This window comes from Miscanthus floridulus, chromosome 18 (genome assembly GCF_019320115.1).
Source record: "Miscanthus floridulus cultivar M001 chromosome 18, ASM1932011v1, whole genome shotgun sequence".
Lineage (NCBI taxonomy): Eukaryota > Viridiplantae > Streptophyta > Magnoliopsida > Poales > Poaceae > Miscanthus > Miscanthus floridulus.
This window is the reverse complement of record NC_089597.1, coordinates 122,160,167-122,180,803: the sequence shown is the minus strand read 5'-3', so window position 1 is coordinate 122,180,803 and position 20,637 is coordinate 122,160,167. Positions and strand designations below refer to the sequence as shown.

Sequence of the window (20,637 nt, the reverse complement as noted above, 5' to 3'; positions counted from 1 at the left end):
TTCTTTTTGTCGCGAGTGAATCATCGTAGCTTCTGCTTGATAGGTTTGGCCTTGCCATTGACATTTAAGGAGTGCTCGATCAAGTTCCGAGGTACACCGGGCATGTCAACGGGTTTCCATGCGAACACACTCACGTTGCTCCTCAAGAACCTGACGAGCGCGTCTTCCTATTTAGGATCCAGGTTGGCCCCAATAAGGGCTGTTTTGCTGGGATCACCATCGACCAGCTAGATTGCTTTGTGCTCTTTGGACTTGATGTTCTTGCATGGGGCCTCGAGCTCTAGGATCTCCAAGTGGTCGGCTGGGGTCTTCTTAGCGTCGAGCATGGTCTCGGCCATGCGAATAGAGAGGTCGTGAGCCTCTACTATTTTGAAGCTGTCATCCTTACAGGTGTAAGCTGCGTATACATTGCCCCTGAGAGTTAGAACCCCCTTCTCAGTAGGCATCTTGAGCACCAAATACCTATAGTGAGGTATGGCCATGAACTTGGTGAGCACTAGTCTGCCAAGGATAGCATGGTAGGTGCCTTCGAAGTCAGCGACCATGAAGTTGACATAGTCGGTGTGGAAGTGGTCTAGGGTACCAAATTGCACACATAGCGTGATCTACCCGAGAGGTGTGGAGCTATGTCTGGGGAGAACACCCTAGAACTGTACCTCATATGGCTTGAGATCAGCTTGGGTTATCTTCAGCGCTGGCAAACTGTTCTTGAACAGTATATCGATGGAACTACCACCGTCAATCAGCAATCTGTCGAACTAAACCTTGTTGATACAAGGATCGAGAACTAGAGGAAAACGCCTTGGCTCAGGTATCATAGCCCATTGGTCCTTTTTGCTGAAGGAGATCTCATGGTGAGACCAAGGAGGGAGCCACGGATCGGCGATGAGGTTGTCGGTGTTGGCCACGTTCAAGCAAACGCGGGCGAGCAGCTTGTGTTCTTGTTTGGTCTCGATGGACACTTTGCCCCCAATGATGGTGTGGACGTGATCAGTTGGCTTGATGTACTTGTGACGGGGATCTATGTCTTCATCGTCATTGTCCTCGTTACGCTGCTCCCCTACATCGTTAGGCTTGTTGGATGTATCCAGAGCCTGTTGGCACATGTAGATAGATTTGAGAACATGACAATTCTCCATGGTATGGTTTGACTTGGGATGGAGCTGGCAGGGTCCTTTCAATGCTTTGGTATAGTCCTCTTCATAGTTGTGACGTCCACCACCTTTTTTAATGGTGTTGACCTCACCGTCGTCTTCCCGAGTACGCTTCCCCCTGTAATTGTCATGATGATTACGCCGCTGATTACGCTGGTCGTGGTGGTCACGGGAATCGTTGTGCTAGTTGCGGCGATCAAAATTGTCGTTCCGACCACGGTTGCCATGGTAGTCATCGCGGTGTGGAGGATGGTTGGAGCGTGGAACCCTTACTGCTTCTTCGATGATTATCTTTTTAGCATCATCGGCATCTGCATGTTTTTTAGCAGTGGCTAGGAGCGCTGTGACTGATTCAGGTCTCTTGCGAAGGAGCTTGTCCCTTAGGGTATCATGGAAGCGGAGACCAGTGATGAAAGCCTCGATTGCCTCGTTGTCAGAGATTGATGGGACCTTGATGTGCATCTCCAAGAAGCGTCGGACATACTCACATAGTGGCTTATCTTTGCGATCTCGAATCCGCTGCAGATCATATTTGTTGCTAGGTTGCTCGCAAGTAGCAATGAAGTTGTCGATGAATGCTTGCTTGAGCTCTTGCCAAGAATCAAAGTAGTTCACCGGCAAGCTGACCAGCCATTGGTGGCCTGCATGGCCGACGACGACTGGGAAGTAATTAGACATGATGTGCTTGTCAGCCATGGCTGATCTGCACACGGTTTCAGAGAGCATGACCCATAATTCGGGGTTCCTCTTGCCATCGTACTTCTGAAGTTTTTCGAGCTTGAAGTTCTTGGGCCATATAACTTGGCAAAGGTGTGGAGTAAACTGCTTTAAACCTAGAGGGTTGTGGGTAGTATCATATTCCATACAGTGATAGCTTTCATGGGATGCACAATCATTGGCTCTTTGGTTAATGCGATCGCGCAGATCTCATTCTCCAAGGTAATGGCAGAGATCGTTATTGCCATCATAGCGATCCCGGTTGCCACCCTGGTTAACCCTGCGACCGCAGTTATCACGACAACTGTCGCGGTTGTCTCAGCGGTTGTCATCCTAGTAGTCGCGGCAGTTGTCGTCCCGACCACCATCATGGCCACCGTTTCCACCTTGACGGTTGTCTAATGGGTCGTTGTTGTGTAAGCCACGTTAGTTGGGTGGCTGTGAGTGACTTGAGTACTGGTGGCTGTGGCTTGATTCAACTAAGATGGATGGAGCCTGGGCTTGATTTATAATCTCTACGGTCTAGGCCATAGCTGCCGTCAGGTAAGCTTGTATATCATCATGAACTGCCTAGGTTTCTAGGGTATTGGGTAGTCATTACATTGTTGCCATAACAATAGCTACGTTGGCGCTTGGAGTCCTAAAGACCTGCTTGTCCCCCACCCTGTCAAAGGCATTGTTAAGGTCATGTGGCTGGACCCTTATGCGTCATGCCTCCTCTTCTGCCTCGGCTTCAATTTGTCGATGATTAAACCGGTCAATATTACGTGCTTCGCGTGCTAGCCTTTCTTGTTCTGTTTTGCCAACTGCCGGTGGTTCGTCATTACTGACAACATTGATCAAGTCTCCTTGCCTTGGTGGGAAGGATGAGAATCATGGGAACCCCGAGGCATGGTCTGGGATATCTAGATCGTATTCAACGCCTTCATTGTCATGATGCTGGAGCTCGGTGTGGATGGAGCCATTAGATGCGATGCCAGACGAGGAGCTTGAGCCACCCTCTTGAACTATGTGGACCAATCCTTCTCGATAATCCTCAATCCAGACCATGTTGATGAAGTTGCGCAGGCCGTAGGGCTGGGCCTGGTAGTTCTCCATTGAGGCTTTATACTCGGAGAGCTAGAGACCCATCGTAGGGGCTGGCCGGTGACGAACAGAGCGCTCTTCAGGAGTAGATGTGACCACAAGATTCGTACCGAGTCATGCAGGACGACTGGCCTGAGCTGGTCGGGTAGATCTGTTGTGGGTAGTGGTTACCTGCTCATTAGGTTGACTTTGAATCAAACTTACTAGAGCTAGGGTTTCAGCAAGTTTGGTGCTGACCCGATCGATGGAGTCGAGCAGGTCGGTGTTGTTGATCTGCCTCCCTTTGTAGCGAGGAAGCGGACGATGGATTGTCGGTGTTGCTGAAGGCGATGCTGGTGTGGCCAGAGCTAGATCCACCATGGTCAGAGCCATAGCCGATGTAGGTGAAGCAGTGGTTGATGCAGATTGAATCTGCGCCTCCTCCGTGGTCATGGCGATGAAGTCATCGGAGCCAGTGGTCCAGGTGATTTGGCCGATGGTGAACGTGAGGCCGTTTGGCGTAGCCATGGAACCGGGGATGATGACCATCTTGTTTGCCTGGAGAGTAGTACGCACACCCCCTACCTGGCGTGCCACTGTCAACGAAATATGGTCGATAGTCTACCTAGGGGTATGCCTAAGGTAGTAGATTATCGACAGATAGATGCACAAGCTACAAACAAGATGGTGACGCAAGACAGACACGAGGTTTTATCCAGGTTCGGCCGCCATGAAGGCGTAATACCTACGTCCTACATCTGATTGTATTGCTGTATGTCAATGAGAGATGTTTTTAGAGGGGTCCTCTGCCCGCCTTATATAGTCCGAGGGATAGGGTTACAGATCTGGAAACTAATCCTAACCAGTTACAATTGTCATAGGTGGTCGGATAAGGATTCCTATTCTAACCGACCAGGATCTTGCTTGATCTCCAAATCTGCCTTGATTCCTTGCGCGGGACTCCGAATAGATTGGCCAGGCCATGCGTCATCTTCTAGTGGGCCAGACCCCCTGGTCCGGGCCGGCCCAAGCCTAGTCGTAAGGGTATAGGGGTTAATACCCCCACAAATAGCAATAGCGGCCACCTTCTCATTGTCACTATCATCATCGGATGATCCACTAGATGAATCAATGTCCGTGAGCCAATCACCGACAATGTAGGCCTTTCCACTCTTCTTCTTCTTGTGGAAGTCTCTCTTCTTACCATCTCTCTTCTTGTATGGCTTGTTCTTCTTCTTTTCATCTTCTTCTTCATTACTTGAGTCATCTTTCTTGCCCTTGAACTTGTTCTTGAACTTGTCTTTCTTGGGCTTAGTGCATTGGTGTGCTAGATGACCAAGTTCACCACAATTGAAGCAATCCATTTCAGAGATTGGCTTTCTTCTTGAGCTTGTGAAGAACTTCGTCTTCTTGTCGTCAAACTTGATGCTGCACTTGTTTAGCTTCTTTAGCATCTTGGCAGCTTTCTTCACCATGAGAGCAAGATTTTCATCTTCATCTTCTACATCACTTGAGCTCTCATACTCAAGTCTTGCTTTGCCCTTATCTTGGCTAGCTTTGAATGCTAAGTCCTTCTCTTTCTTCTTGGTAGAGGATGAGCCATCTTGTGGCATGATGTGCATGTACATCTCATGAGCATTGATCTTTCCTAATATTTGTGTCGGTGTAGCAGCGGAAAGATCACCTTAATGTAGCACGGTCACAATATGCCCATATTTGTCAATGGAGAGGACACTCAAGATCTTTCTCACAACATCGGATGGTGACATTTGAGTAAGTCCAAGCCCATTGACTTCCTCTACAAGAACATTTAAATGTGAATACATCTCATTTGCATATTCTTTGGGAAGTATCTCAAAAGAATTTAGCTTTTTAATTACAAGATGATAGCGTTCCTCATGCTCACTCTTGGTTCCCTCATGGAGCGCACAAACGTCCGACCATAGTGCATGGGCGTCTTTGTGGTTCCTTATGCGGTTGAACACATCTTTGCCAAGGCCTCTAAAGATGGTGTTTCGAGCCTTTGCATTCCACTTTTCATAATTAACCTCATCGCCTTGTAAGTTAGTAGCATTTTGAGGTTTTGGGAAGCCTTGTGAGGTGGCTCTAAGTGTACCAACATCTAGAACTTCTAAGTATGCCTCCATGCGGATTTTCTAATGTGGAAAGTCATCTCCCTCAAAGATAGGAGGAGGTCCATCCCCATGAGACATCTTACTCAAAGCAATTAAGCTAAAAAATGTGAGCACGAGGCTCTGATACCAATTGAAAGAATCAAGATGCCCAAGAGGGGGGGTGAATTGGGCTAATTCTAAATTTTCTTGCAATAATTAAATCATACGGTTAACCCAATTAACCCCTTGTGCCTAGAAAAGTGTTTCTATTAATCTAACACACAAAGGACTTGCAACCTATGTTCCAAACTTACTCTAACATGGCAATTCTATGAATGTAAAAACAAGTATTGAATTGCTCAAAGTAAATGCTCAAAGTAAATAGAGAGAGAGGAAAGCGGTGATGTTTTGCCGAGGTATCGGAGAGTCGCCACTCCCCACTAGTCCTCATTGGAGCACCAGCGCAAGGGTGTAGCTCCCCCTTGATCCGCGCAAGGATCAAGTGCTCTCTACGGGTTGATTCTTCAACACTCCGTCGCGGCGAATCACCCAAAACCGCTCACAACTTGAGTTAGGCCACCCACAAGCTCTGTCGGGTGATCACCAAGCTCCCAATCACCACCAAGCCATCTAGGTGATGGTGATCACCAAGAGTAACAAGCATGAACTCTCACTTGACCACTCAAAGCCTAATGAGAACGGTGAATGCACACTTTGCTACTCTTGATTCACTAATGAGGCTACTCTCTTGGATTCTCAAATATCAATCACCTCACTAGGACCTTGCTCTTCTTGGCACTCACAAACGTGTTTCTTAGCTGTTGGAATGAGCAAAAGTGACTCCACACACGAGTGGAGCTTCTATTTATAAGGCAGCCTAAAAACGAACTGTTTTGTGCCTCTGCGGGGTGACCGGATGCTCCGGTCGACCGAACGCTCTGGTTAGTTCAACCCGTACACCAGTGATTAAGTGTTGACCGGACGATGATAGGGTCCGGTCACCACTGACCGGACGTGTCTGATCGTATTAAACCCTCACTGGAACCTTACTGTACTCGACCGGACGCTGAACCCCTAGGGTCCGGTCAGTGCTGACCGAACGCGTCCGGTCACAGATATTCTTTTCTGGAACCTTACTGGAGTTGACCGGACGCTGGACCATAGTGTCCAGTCACTTGACCACTCCAGCGTTCGGTCGCACCAGACGCAATCTTCTTAGTCAAATGAACTGACTGGACCCTGCGGCCAGCGTCCGGTCACACCAGAGCCAGCGTCCAGTCAGCATTTGACTCTCCATTCACTTCCAACTCTTGATCATATGTGAATGAAGTTTGCTCTATTGGATCTTAGGCATATGTAGGAGCTACCTAGTGCTAGTTTTAACAAGTGTGCACCACACTTAACTCACTAGACTCATCTAGGTCAAGCTACCCGTCCATACCCCCCTTAATAGTACGGCCAAAGGAAAAATAAAGTCCTAAACTACTCTAAGTTTAACTCCAACTCCAATCGACACTTAGAACTAGTCATCCTTAACCTTGTCGTCCATCCTTTGAAAACTGAAACAATTTCCATCGTAGGGGCATGACCACCTGGATTGCCCAAATGATCCCCATTACCATGACCTAACTTAATTGCCTCTACAAAACACATGTTAGTCATAGTAATCTTGTATTGTCATTAATCACCGAAACCCAACTAGGGGCCTAGATGCTTTCAAGTGGTTAATTGGGCTAATCATAGGATTTAATTATTGTAAAGAAATTTAGAATTAGCTCAATTCACCCCTCCTCTTGGACATCTTGATCCTTTCAGACAGGATCGGTGATGTAGTTAGCAGTGATTCAGACGATTCTGATGATGACCAAGGAGGTACAGATGCTGTGCCAACACTGGCTGATGCCATGCCAGTACTGGTTCATACTATGCCATTACCAGTACCAAATGAGGTTTTGCATGGTGTCTAGGCTTAGGGTAGACTAGTCACAGATTTTGCTGCAGATGATACCCCCCCTATGATTTGTGGGCCAGAATTAGCAAAGCGCAGTAGTATGTTCCACCACCACCTTACATAGTGACTAAGATTGATCAACTAAGGTCCAAGAATGTACCTTTCAGGGGCGTTCCGAACTATAGGGATGTCAGCATAATGGATATGGCAGTTTATGACACCGGTCTCTAGATGTGTAGGAATTCTTTGTACAACCATGAGAAAGAGACCTTTAGGAAGGGGATGATATTCAACACAATGTCAGAGATGAAACTCTTCCTTTAGGACTATGCTATGTACCACCATAGGCCGTACACCATCACTCATTCAGACCAGGAGTTGAGGTACCACGTGATATGCAAAAACGGTTGTATGTGGAGGTTAAATGCACGAAAGAGATATAGTGATGGTAAGTGGAGGATAACTAAAGTTGTCAAACCCCACACTTGTCTAGACAATAGGGGGAAGGAAAATCATCAGTAGCTCACTGCACGTTACCTTGCCCATCGTATATTGGGGCTCGTTGATGACAATAACAATATCTCGGTGTCTTCTTTACAACAGTCCATATCTAGATTTGTTAAGTACGATGTGACGTACGGAAAGGCTTGGCATGCTAAGTAAATTGCTCTGGCGATTCGATGGGGTACTTTGGGAGGAAGCGTACAATAGGGTGCCCTGCATCTTATATGCAATGCATTACTACAACCCTAGCTTGAAATGGTTTGTGGACACAAGAGGGATGTTTTTTTCAGGACCCATTGAGGCATGTCCTATATCGTGTGTTCTGGTCGTTCGCGCAAACAGAACATGCATTCCAGTTTTGTCGGCCAGTCGTACTCGTTGATGGCACTTTTATGATAGGAAAGTACAGGGGCACCTTGATGATGGCTGCAGCTGTTGATCCTGAGGACCAGATAGTACCCATGGCTTTTACTTTGGTAGAGGGAGAGAACAATGAATCGTGGTTATGGTTCATGTGGCTTCTACGTGTGCAAGAGTCATAAACGAGGCGTTCGAGAGGCGTTCGAGGGATCCTTACATTGTTGGGACTTAGTTCATTATGTCGAACTTATGTCAAATGAATATTGTCGTCGGCAACTTAGAGTCATAAACCAATGAAAATGTTATGTGGCAACTTGTCGTCCATTTATTTGCATCATGTTTGTTTCAACTTGCGCAAGTCATGGTAGCACTTGTAGTTTTGTACAGCACCGACAACAACTCAATTGAAGCTGGATGTTGTCTGTCCACGTCACTACCGAGCCGTGGTCTATGGCGCGTCCGAGTACCAATCTTCAACCACGACCCTGTTGCTGTGGCTTGGCTCACCTGCATTGTCCTGATATACCTTTCGCCTATAGTAAGCGGCCTACGCTTCATCTACGGCCTCTGTGGCTTGAGTGAAGAACGTGTCGTCATCCTCCTCCATCTACAAGCCCGCCTCTGCTAGAGTGATGAGCTCGCTCAGTCTGCCAGTGTTGTCCTCAGCCTCCTCTGCCTGCAAGCCCACCTCTGCTAGAGCGATGAGCTCGCCGAGTCTGGTAGTGTCGTCCTCATCCTCGTCTCCCTCATCAGACAACACAATCAGTGATTTAACGGTGCGACCAACTTGCTTTCTGTGCTCATCTAACTTCTTTTCCTCGTACCTTCAACGAGCCACCTCTACAACATGGTCCTCGTTGTATTCAATCCCTTCATGTAAAAAATACAATCAGTTAGCAACGCGACTATATTACATTTAAAATCAGGCAACGAAAAAAGGCTTCCAAGCACTCACTGGCACATAATGAAACAACATGCTTATTCAAGACCTGTATCTGTACTCTTGTCTCCTCCCTTGCATCCTTCCTTGTCCTCTCCTCCTCTAATGTCATCCGTTTCTCCAATCCTCATTTGACAAGCCCAACGTCGACCGGGTTACAAATACCATACTGTATAGCAAACTCACGCATATTGTCTTTGTGATGTTTAACAAAAAAGGTTGACGTAGTCAGGTCCATATCCCCTCTTTCGTGCAATTACTTGCTTTCCCTTCAGTTCATCCAAGAAATTAGCTTGACCATCATAACATTCCCACCTGTATTTTCTAGTGCTCTGTTCAAACGATAAATTATATCATATATGTCTTATCAAAAGAAACAAAATACGATTTTATGGTTACCTAAAAAATAACCAACCTCATCATAGTCAATCATATGGCCGTAATAATGGCCTATTCCAAGCTCTGAAGGGACTAGATCGTAGTTGGATTTAACACCACATTCGTACTTGACTGGCGGTGCTTTGTAAATTAATCTTTCTTTCATCTTTTGCTTTGCTTTTGGAGGTTTTTTGACCATTTATTCTTAGGACCATACAATCACTCCTTGAAACGACACTTCGCCATTGAATACACCTAAATAACGTGACATTAGTACATGACAGATATAGCTCAATATTTCAACACATACACTTTACACTTACTTCATGCTTGTTTGGACACACAAACTCCAATGTATTGTCAGGATTTATCACGGCTTGGTCTCCACAATGGCACAGAGGAGGTTCCTCGAGTCGTCTAACTGTGGCTAAGTGCTTCTCCTTAGCCATCATTGGAGAGGGGTTAGGGAGAGGTGGAACCCACTGCTCAAAGTGCTCTCGTGAATGTCGTCCTCTCCACCAATCGTCGAAAATGAGGTACCTGAGGTAAAACTTGTCTGCACCGTCGATCCACTGAAAGAAAAAGCACCTCATGGGCCTACACAATAAAATTCCAACAAAATATATAGATGGGTAGTAATACAAATGAAGAAAAAAACATACGAAAATAATTACTTACATTAAAATGACTGAATGTGTAGAAGCAACGAGCCGCTGTGTCCGGATGTCTCGATTGAAACACGTCGGCTGGACGACCACATTCACAGTTAGGGACATGGAGTTCAGGAGGGACGGGGGCATCTTTGCTAGACTCGTCGGGGTACAATTCTCTAGAACGACCCCGTTTTCGCCATAACTGCTCTCGAAACATGTCTTTCATCTAATAAAACGGTTCAAACTAAATATCAATCAAAACAACACAAATTAATGTAAAATATAATTATTTGCAATGCAACTAAAATAATATAACCGACAATTGTAGCAACAAAAAAATACATGGTAAACATACATCTAACTAAATAATTAACCTTAACATTGGCGAAATCAAACAAATATCTCCTTCAAACCGTAGACCATAGTTCCCAAACATTATGTTCCTCCTAACCTTAACTCTCATTCATAATATCCTATCCACCATTCAAACGAAAATAAAATGTGCGTCATTACCTTGAACAAAGATGATAAAATGTGCGTCATTACCTTGAATGAGGATGAGGAGGGAGGGAGGCGGCAATAGAGGGCCGGGCGGCAATAGAGGGCCGGGCGGTCGACGTTCGCGACGCGACGGCCGACGTGCTCGGTGGCGGGCTGGCGCGGGGGTTTTATTCGGCTCTGTCGCGCCACGGATCAGGGTGCGACAGTGCCGCGCCAAGATCGGTGGCGCGACAGAGCCCTGCCACGTCACCGGTCGCGATTTTGGTGGCCGCCACGTCAGCCCGCTGCCGTGCCACCATGCATGGCGCGGCACATGCATTTGGCCGCGCCAGGACAATAAGCGCGGCCAAAAGTGTTAGTTAAAAAACCCGACAATATTAGATTTAAAATTAGTTTACAAAAATTGTTAAAATTAAAAAAAAAATCCTCGCAGCCACCCTCCGCGGCAAGGTAACCTCACCTCGTCACCTCAGCCGTTCTTCCTCTTGGCTGCCTCCGCCACTGCCCGTGCCCGTGATTCTCTCCCCAGAGTTCCCCAAGCTCCCTCGCCCATGGCCGGCTCAGCTTCAGCCACACGTCGCTGCAGACGACGCCCGACCACCTACGACACCGAGCAGGTCTGTTCGTCACAGTTTTTTCCTCTCTTTTTTCTTCTGCAAAATCATAGCCACAGCATGCAACAAGTGCAAGTCTGAACGATCACTGTATGCGTTCAAATGATGCTCACGTACAGCGATCAAAAGCCTGTTCGCTTGCTCGTAAACGATCGTAAATTTTCAGCCAGGAACAGTGTTTTTCTCTCATACCAAACCAACCAACAGTAAATAATTCACGATACGATACGGCCTCCCGAACAGGCTTCAAATAACTTCTGAATCAGCACCGAGAGGGCCACCAAATGTGCTTTATGACCACCCACACACAAATACCAATTTCCTTGGGGAAAAATTTCAAATATAGGTACATTATGTACAGAGTTATCTGAATTTTCATATGATTTGACTCAAAGTTATCAAACCCCAGTTCAATCAAATACACGAAAAGGGCAAAATTATCTCTACTCCGAAATGCAGCATCGATTCACATATCCAGACTGAGCCATGGGTGGAATTTGAGGAAATAAATGCTTGTTTCTGTCAAAGATGCCCATTAACATCAACTCACACTAAAAGTAACTCATACATATGATGGCTACTTCTTCATTATTAATGCAACAAACAAGCATCCAACAAATACCCTCATTCACTATAGATTTTTCCAGTCACTGATCCAAAAATGTTGCTCCAAAAGAACTAGGTCCTCAAAAAGAAATACACAGAACAGTGAAACTATTTCCCCAATACCACTGGGGAACTATGGCTGATTCCTAGCACACCATAATTATAAATATGAAAGGTGAAGAGTTATGATGAGCCCGATAGTGGTAATCCTTTTGCAGCAAGCAACAAACATATTCTCATATGCTCTTCACAATACTCTATGGTTTGAAGTTGCATGATAATATGAAGGTACAAGATTAATATTTTATTTATAGGAGGACAAGATCTGGCACCTGAGGAACGCCGAATTCATCTTTCTAGGATTTGGTACTATCCAGATGCGGGCTGGCCAGTTGGACCAAATCCGAGGAGAAACAATTTTCTCGCTAGTTTTATTACCCAAGTGAAAAACTCCCATTTTACGGCCTTTATTGTTAAATCCATGACATGTACTCATCATCATCAGTAAAGTAGACATGATTCCCCTTCAACTGCGGATATATTCTTTGGCACATAGACAAATTGATTGGTTAAGCCCAAGAGATAGTATGTTGTCACCCAAGCAACTTATCTCCACAAGCTTCATTGCTGTCAAGTTCACTCTATATACTTTGAACACAGTGGTATAGTGTCTATATGGCACAGTGTCTACCTCAGATTCTGATTCATCTTCTGATACTGAGAAATATTCATCATCATCTGGTGGGTCTAAATCAGGTTCAGAAACATCTTCGACCTCCTGATCAGAATATTCACTCACCTTCCAAATTTGCAGCAGATCTCCACATGGAGCTTGAGCAATGTACACTTTAGGAGGGAGGCAGCCCTTAAGCCCCTCCATGACAGCTCGTGGTTTTACTGCAGGATCATATAGATTGTATGCATGGATTCCTCCATCAACTAACAATGCATACAATAGCTCATCCTTGAAAGCACAATCTGTATAGCAAGAATGATATGGCAACCAAGCCCAGTGTTCATCCCCGCCTCTCGCAAATGAAATCTGCCAGTATGGGTGATGGATGAGCACTACAATGTAGTTTCCTGTGGACGGATCAGAGGACAAAAATGCCTTGTGAAATATATAGTCCCGCAGCTTGTCAAGGCGCAAGACTGATGGTGGGTCGAGTTCACCGTGGGTCCCAGTGTACCTTGAGTACTTGTGCATGTGAATAGCACCGTTGCTGTCATAGATGGGCTTCACCTGCTCAATGGTCGTGACGGAAGGGAGGGCAATCTGGTCACGTGTGATGGGGTTGACAAGGTGAAGCTCAGACCTCTCGTCGGCGGTGACAACCCAACCGTAGGCAGAGCCAATCAGGTACCTGCTACGGATAGGAGGGTCTGGGAGAGTAAATGTGTATGACTTGTTCTCCACGAGGCTGTAGAAACCTGCAGCGCTTGCACCCGAAGACTTAGGTGTTGTTTGGCTGTACCTTCTCAATTTTAGTCGATGTTTCATCGAATATTTAGACACATGTACGAAATATTAAATATAGACTAATTACGAAACTAATTACATAGTCTGTGACTAATTTGCGAGACGAATCTTTTAAGCTTAATTAGTCCATGATTTGATAATGTGGAGCTACAGTAAACATATGATAATGACGGATTAATTAGGCTTAAAAATTCGTCTCGTGAAGTACTGACAGATTATGTAATTTATTTTTTTTATTAGTATCCGAACACCTCATACAATATCCTCGATATACCTCCTAAATTTTAATCACTGGATCAAACACCACTTTATTGATGTATACGAGGCTTGATGTTTGTGGCTGAATACTAGCCCCAAGTTTCCGAAGGCAATTGTAGGTATGGAGACAGAGCCTGCACGGACAAGGTCAGGAACCTCAAGAGTTGAAAATATCTTCATCAAGACGTCCTCCGACAGCCCCCCTGACATGACACCAAAAATGTTGGAGTCTGATGTAGCTCCTTTTACAACTGATGAAATACTTGGATGACGAGGTGCGGTGAACCCTCGTCCACTTGTGTGTGGTGAATAAGGCTCTACGAAAAAATTCGAAGCTCGCTAGCTCGCTGGACTTGTGGTTAATTCGACTTGGCTCGGCTCATTATTATAACGAGCCAAGCCGAGTTAAGGTTTTAGCTCGTTAGCTATAATGAGCCAACTCGAGCTAGCTCGCGAGCCGCTCGCGAGCTAAACGAGCCAAGCTTTTAGGAAAAAAAATATCAAAACTTATATTAGTTTTTGTATTACTTCATGTCTTGCACTTTACAATTGACTGGTAACTGGTCTAGACCCTATAAATTGACTGGTAACTGGTCTAGATGCATTTCTTTTATATTATTAATATTCTTAAACTTTAGATAAATATAAATATTATATTTTGTGTATTTTTATACCTGGCTCACGAGCTTAACGAACCAGCTCGAGCTTTTAACGAGTCGAGCCGAGCTAGCTCGTTATCTTAACGAGCCAAGCCAAGCCAGCTTATTATTCAGCCTAAGTGGTGAACCCTTGTCCAACTATATATATATATATATATATATATATATATATATATATATATATATATATATATATATATATATATATATATATATATATATATATATATATATATATATATATATATATATATAGTTGGACAAGGGTTCACCACTTAGGCTGAATAATAACTTTGGACAGTCTGGATCCGAGAACTGTGGAAATATCAAAATGGGCAGTATACAACTTCTGCTAGAGGATCCCAGTTACTCAGCCGTAGGGATGGCAACGGGCGTGACCCGTTTACCCGCGGGTAAAAACCCTATTAGGGTATGGGTTTGGGAGATTTTGCCCCCCACGGGTATATTACTGGGTGATTACCTCACCCATCGGGTGAAGCGGGTATGGGTGCGTTCTTGTATACCCCAAACCCGTTACCTGATGGGTCCCCCATTTGAGTATGACACATAGGTCCATCCAGTCATTAAACAGTATATAGAGAAGAAAACCCTAGCGTTCCAATTAATCCTCCTCATTCAGCAACGCCACAACCCAGGCGTCTCCATGTCTGTTCGCATCCGCTTCCTGCGCCGCATACTTACATGATCATTCTGAATTTTTGATGATGTTAGCTTTGTGAATTGTGATCTTGTGTTATTATTAAATGAGGATGGGTCACCCGATGGGTACCCGTTACCCACGCGGGTGATGGGTCTGGATAAATTTGAGACCCGTCACAGGTGACGGGTACGGGTGACGGGGTGTTTGAACCCTGGTGGGGGCGGGTGTGTTCTTCCGCCCCCCACCGGGTTTCTCACCCGTTGCCATCCCTACTCAGCCGCTTCGGATCAGAAATTGTCCAAAGATATGGGTTGCATACGTCTTCTGCTTGAGGATCCTATTTATTCAGCCACTTGGGATCCAAAACTGTCCAAAGATCCAATTTTTGACGCTATATATAAAATACAAGACCGGCGGCAGTGGTGAAACACCGATAATATACAATTTTTGCTAGAGGATCCCTGTGGATTTCGTCGTTTGGCATCCGATTCTGTTGCACCACTGGCAAAAATACCGCGTAACATTGACATCAGAGCTCGGCATAAACCATATCCAAGGACCTGAGTGAAACAAGCATGTCAACAATTAATCAGGAAACGGAAAGCGCTAGACCACCAGGGTGGTACGCACCTTACTCAGTTACCCCTGCCGTGGCCAGAAGTTCCCCGCCGCGTCCTCCGGCGAATTGCGAGAGGGGTCCAGCGTCCGTTCGGATAGTCACGCCCGATCTTGGGGATCGGGTAACAAGCGGTCGCTGGGGTTGGCGCCCCAAGAGCAACACATGTGATGGTAGAGGGTAACAGGGGAATCGGATTAGTCGGCGACGGCGGCGGTGAGAGGAGGCGGCGGCGACGGCGGCGGCGACTTTACATGCGATGGTACTGCAGACTATGGTGACAAGGCGGTCCTGTTCGCTTGAACTTTTATTAGCCATTGTATACCGTTTTTCTCTGACAAGTACTTTTTTTTTAGTGAAGCGAACAGGACTCTGGTTGACAGTTCGAGGGCGTAAAATATTTTAAAAATAAATTATGCAAATATTTTTTATTAGAAAAATAATAAAATTCCTAAAATCTAATTTAAACTTAAAAATTATAGAAAATTTATATTAGATCAGAAAATATGAAACTAGCTTCATATTATCCCTAAAATCATGTTTTTCTTTTGGTGCCTTTTTGAGCAATACTAGTTTTCAGGTGAGAATTTTTTTATTTTAACCTTTTCTTTAAAACAAATTTTAAAATTAAAATCGTTGTTTTCTTTTCAAATCTAACCGGTTTGGGCCAAAACACGTTGCCGCGCTATATGCATCGGGCGACGCGATTTGCCGAGATGGACAACGATTTTCATGTGGAAAACCTTACCGCGCCACTTCCGTTGGCGTGGCAACACTGTAGCGCCACGCCAACCAGACTGGTGCAGCAAGGCGCAACCTTAGAAAAATTGAATATTTTTCATACGATCTCGGATGAAGATGATTTATATATAAAAATTACAGCCCTCAACGAGATCTACAATTTTCTAGTTTTGAGTTTTGTAATTTGAAGTTGTTAAGATACTCAAAAAATTAAATAAAATTTCAGCAGTAAATTAATCGTGTACAAACTTTTGTCGCCTTGGAAAAAATCATATCTTTCTTATATGGTGTTAAATGGAGATACTTTCTTATGAAAGTTGTAGCTATTAATAGGATATACAACTTTATAGTATAGAGTTTTTTTTTAATTTGAGTTCATTAAGATGATCTAAAAAAATAATATAATATTTCAGCAACTTATTAATCGCGTGCAAGCTCTTGTCGCCTTACAAAAATCATATCTTTTGTACGACGCCAAATGAAGATACTTTTTATGCAAAAGTTGTAAGCTTAATGAGATCTACAGCTTTATAATTTTAGCTTTTTCATTTGAGATCTACAACTTTATTGTTTATCATCTTAATGAAAAAACTTTAAAGTTTTTTTTTTCGCAGTGAAACTAAGATCTTAATTTCCTCATGTTCTATAAAGCCGATATATTTATAATATACATACCTGGCGGCTGGCGCATCAATTTTATATGGTCTAGCCCTCGTCGAATGCACGAGATAATGATGTCTTGGAATAATTTCCTCATGTCGCTGTCATGTCATGTTGGTTGGTGCTCGGAACAAAATGTTGGTCCCATTCGCTTCGCTGAAAAAATAAGCTAAAATACTGTTCCGACTGATTTGTTTTGAGAGAAAAACACGGTTCCAACCGAAAAACAAGCTGAAAAGTACGGAAATAAGCGAACAGTGCCGTTGTCTCCTGCAATGCATCGGTTGTAGATCGTGTCGTGTGCTCATGCTGATTGTAGTTTACATGGATGGGACCTACTTCTCTTTAATAAATCAGTCTATGCCCATACTGGTTTAACGCGATCCTACGTAATCATCCTCATCCTCATTCAACAATCGAAATCTGCACATAGCAGATAGCACAATCCACAGTCCAAGCCAGTCACCAAAAAAAAAAAGCACAGTCCATGCCAATTGTCGGCGAGTTCAGCTGGCCTTTGGAGCCCAGAAGGGGCCAGTTGAATCGTTAAAAACAGCCCAAAAACACTGTCTTTTTTTTAGTCAGGTTGCAATCGTTAAGAATGGGCTGGGCTGGCAGTAATAGTGGGCCCTAGTTGCTTTCTATAAAAGCAAAGTTTTCACCTCCGTCAAAAAAGAAAGTAATAGTGGGCCATGGGCTCTGGACCGTGGATCTGCATGCTCAAAAGTTTCAGCCCAACAAGGCCTCGGCGACGGCGAACCACATCCATCCAGGAAACGAATGAATCAGCAACGGACAACCAACTCCCCTCATCTCTTGGCTGCCGAAAAAAGATCGGCAGAGATTCAGATGAGGCTCTGTCTCCGGCAAGCAGCGGCCGCGGCCACCAGCTCCCCCCTCGCCGCCACCCTCCGCGGCAAGGTCACCTCACCTCGATCGCCGACCTCCCCCGTTCTTCCTTTTGGCTGCCTCCACCACTGACCTGCCCGTGGTTCTCTCCACAGATTTCTCCAAGCTCCCTCGCCCATGGCCGGCTCAGCTTCAGCCACACGTCGCTGCAGACGACGCCCGGCCACCGCGGACTCCGATCAGGTTTGTTCGTCACAGTTTTTTTTTCTTTTTTCTTCTGCAAAATCATAGTCACAGGCTCACAGCATGCAACAAGTGCAAGTCTGAACGATCACTGTATGCTTGCGTGTAACCTGCTGCAGGGTGGGCGGTGCGCGTGCTTCCGCTGACGGAGGAGAACGTGGAGAAGGTGCTGGACGAGGTGCGGCCGAGCCTGATGGCGGACGGCGGCAACGTGGCGCTGCACGAGATCGACGGCCTCGTCGTCGTGCTCAAGCTGCAGGGGGCGTGCGGCTCCTGCCCCAGCTCCACCATGACGCTCAAGATGGGCATCGAGACGCGCCTCCGCGACAAGATCCCCGACATCCTCGAGGTCGAGCAGATCGTCGACACCGAGACCGGCCTCGACCTCACCGCCGACAGCGTCGAGAAGGTCAGCAGCTCTCTTCTCGGTCAGACGCAAGCCTGCAAATTAAAAGACTGTGCTCTGCTGCAACAGATGATCGTGATCAAACTGTGATTCTGATTTCTGAGGACTGTTTGTTCATGCAGGTGCTTGATGAGATCAGACCGTACCTCTCCGGCACTGGAGGTGGAAGCCTCGAGCTTCTCCACATTGATGGATATGCCGTCAAGATCCGGATCACCGGACCTGCAGCTGGTGTAATGACAGTACGAGTAGCTGTGACACAAAAACTGAGGGAAAAGATACCTTCCATCTTGGCTGTTCAGCTCACAGAATAGAAACGCGAGAGTCGTTTGACGTGACAAAATGCGGCATTCTGGTGAATGTTCAGTCTTCAGTCTTATATTTCTGTAGTTATTACAATGAATTACAGAACCGAATACACAATTGTCATGCAATAATTCTTTGACGTGACAAAGAAAAGTATCTTTTAGTTGGACAGAGCAAAGCTTACAACGCTTTCAAGTATATAAAAGATATTATTCAACAAACATAATCTCCCACAGTTATTAAATCAATGAGACAATGACTAATCATCAGTTACAATTTACAATGGATCACATCAATGTATCAATTTCAAATTTGAAGTGGCTTGTCTAGACAGGCAAAGCTTTTTCCGCACAACTGAAAATAGGAGCTCCTTCACTTCCTCACAAAACTGACAGCTTCAGTCAGCTACCCATTCATTCCTTGTTCTTTAGGGTTCTATAAAGCTCTTTAGGGTTCTATAAAGCTCGGCCATTGCTACATTTCACCCTTGACATCAGAAGCCATCATTTACTCAGGAAAAGCAACCACAAGATTGCTCAAACAGCTTCTTCAGTCTGATGACCGTACAATTTTATCACCTTCATCATTTGGCTGACCTTCTCGACCTTCCCAAGTTCACATTTGGCTGATCTTCTCAACCTTCCCAAGTTCCCACATCAACCTTATATATAAACCCTTCTAGAACCCTAAATCCTTGCCTCTGCAAGTACTTGAATTCTTTTATGCTTTAATCAAGTGGCTTTCTGATGAGATTTCCTATTTCAGCCTCATAGTTCTGATTTCTATGTGCAACGTGACTATTATAATTGTTATGTACAAGAATTCTCTGACTCGACAAAACAGAAGTCATGAGTTTGTCAAAAAAAAAAAAAAATCACAACCTTAACTCTGAAAGATAATCAAATAAACTTCCAAGTTCCAACTGTTGTTAATTCAGTGTATAATCATTACATTTTGCACCGGATAATATCAATCGCCTCTTCTTGCCAAAGGCCAAACTCTTTCCACAGAACTGAAACTTCAGTTTCTAGAGCTAAACATACTTCCAGGCTTCCAGCAATAAACCCTTCGCTGGGTCCAAAACTCTTAACAGTTAGAAGCTTCTCCATATCTGGTACATTGGGACTCTCAAATTGCCAGCTTCTAGATACACATTTATTCCCTGGTATCCACAGATGTAAAAAGCTTGGCCACTGCAACATTTCACCCTTGATATAACAGTTAACACAATCCAAGCAGCGCATTGAGCTCGGCGGCGCCGAAGGCCCCTGCCAGCGCGCGCCCAGACGCGGGCGGCGGAGTCGAAGCAGGAGACGGCGGCGTCGAAGGACGCGCCGGGGGCGGACGCGGAGAGCGCGGTCGAGAGGAGGACGGCAAGCGCGGGCGTGGTGAGGAGGTGCGGGTGCGTGGACGGGAGGGACTCGAGCAGCGGGAACGAGAGGTGGGCGTGGCGGCGGGAGCGCGCGAGGAGGCGGAGCAAGGCCGGGAGGGAGCTCTCCGGCACCGAGAAGTGGCGGAGCGCAAGGAGGCGGCGGTACAGGGAGAGCGCCGGGAGCGGCGGCGAGTGCGAGAGGAGGAGGTGGGAGAGGAGCGGCGTGAGGAGGGCCGGGCAGGCCGGGAGGAGCGCGAGTAGGAGCGGAGGGGTGTCCGGCGCATGGGCGAGGAGGAGACGCGCGAGGTGGGGGACGGTCGGGGTGAGGAGTGGCGCGGCGAGGCGGCGGGGCGTGGTGTGGCCGGTGCAGAGAGGGACGGGAGAGCTCGAGGTGGGTGGGCTGATGACGTTGAGGTTGGGCTAGCCTGAGCCCAGACAGAAGTGTTCGTGGGCCGGGTCGTGGAACCAATTGTGGGAGGGTACCTGTGAATCTGTCTCACTGTCTACCAGCGGCATGACTTCCATTTATTTTTCACCTTTTCAGCACTTTCGAACAAAGCATAAATTCTTTAAGCTTTTCAAAAGTTACTGTGTTTTGTAGGAAAAATTATGTTTGGGCTATTTTTATTGTATTATGTTTCCATGTTTTTATTCTGAAATGAGAACCGGTGTTCAAGCAGTGAAACCTCACAGTGAAAGAGAGAGAGAGGAAGTAAAAAAGACTGAGAACGTGTTTGGAACACATGAAGGTAAAACATAAGAATGAAAAAAAAAATTATAGGAAGAAAGGACAAAATTTAAAAACTATAGAATTCCAAAACAAAGGAAA

General features: G+C 45.6%; 1 protein-coding gene and 1 pseudogene across 1 annotated transcript; one reads left to right on the top strand and one right to left on the bottom strand.

Moving 5' to 3' along the window:
• Positions 1–12,083: 12,083 nt before the first annotated feature.
• On the bottom strand, positions 12,084–13,505 carry LOC136524525 (F-box protein KIB3-like; annotated as a pseudogene).
• Positions 13,506–17,397: 3,892 nt separating this feature from the next.
• Positions 17,398–18,473, top strand: LOC136520080 (nifU-like protein 3, chloroplastic). The gene is made up of 4 exons (XM_066513479.1): positions 17,398–17,553; positions 17,637–17,724; positions 17,844–18,133; positions 18,253–18,473. The coding sequence occupies exons 1-4, from the start codon at positions 17,413–17,415 to the stop codon at positions 18,442–18,444; spliced, it is 711 nt and encodes a 236-aa protein (XP_066369576.1). The 5' UTR covers positions 17,398–17,412; the 3' UTR covers positions 18,445–18,473.
• Positions 18,474–20,637: the final 2,164 nt, after the last annotated feature.

Bases quoted from the DNA above. Each gene is read 5' to 3' on its own strand.
- LOC136520080 (XM_066513479.1), top strand. From the start codon at position 17,413: ATGAATCAGCAACGGACAACCAACTCCCCTCATCTCTTGGCTGCCGAA. The intron at 17,554-17,636 runs GTCACCTCACCT...TTCTCTCCACAG, and splicing joins CCGCCACCCTCCGCGGCAAG to ATTTCTCCAAGCTCCCTCGC. The intron at 17,725-17,843 runs GTTTGTTCGTCA...AACCTGCTGCAG, and splicing joins CCACCGCGGACTCCGATCAG to GGTGGGCGGTGCGCGTGCTT.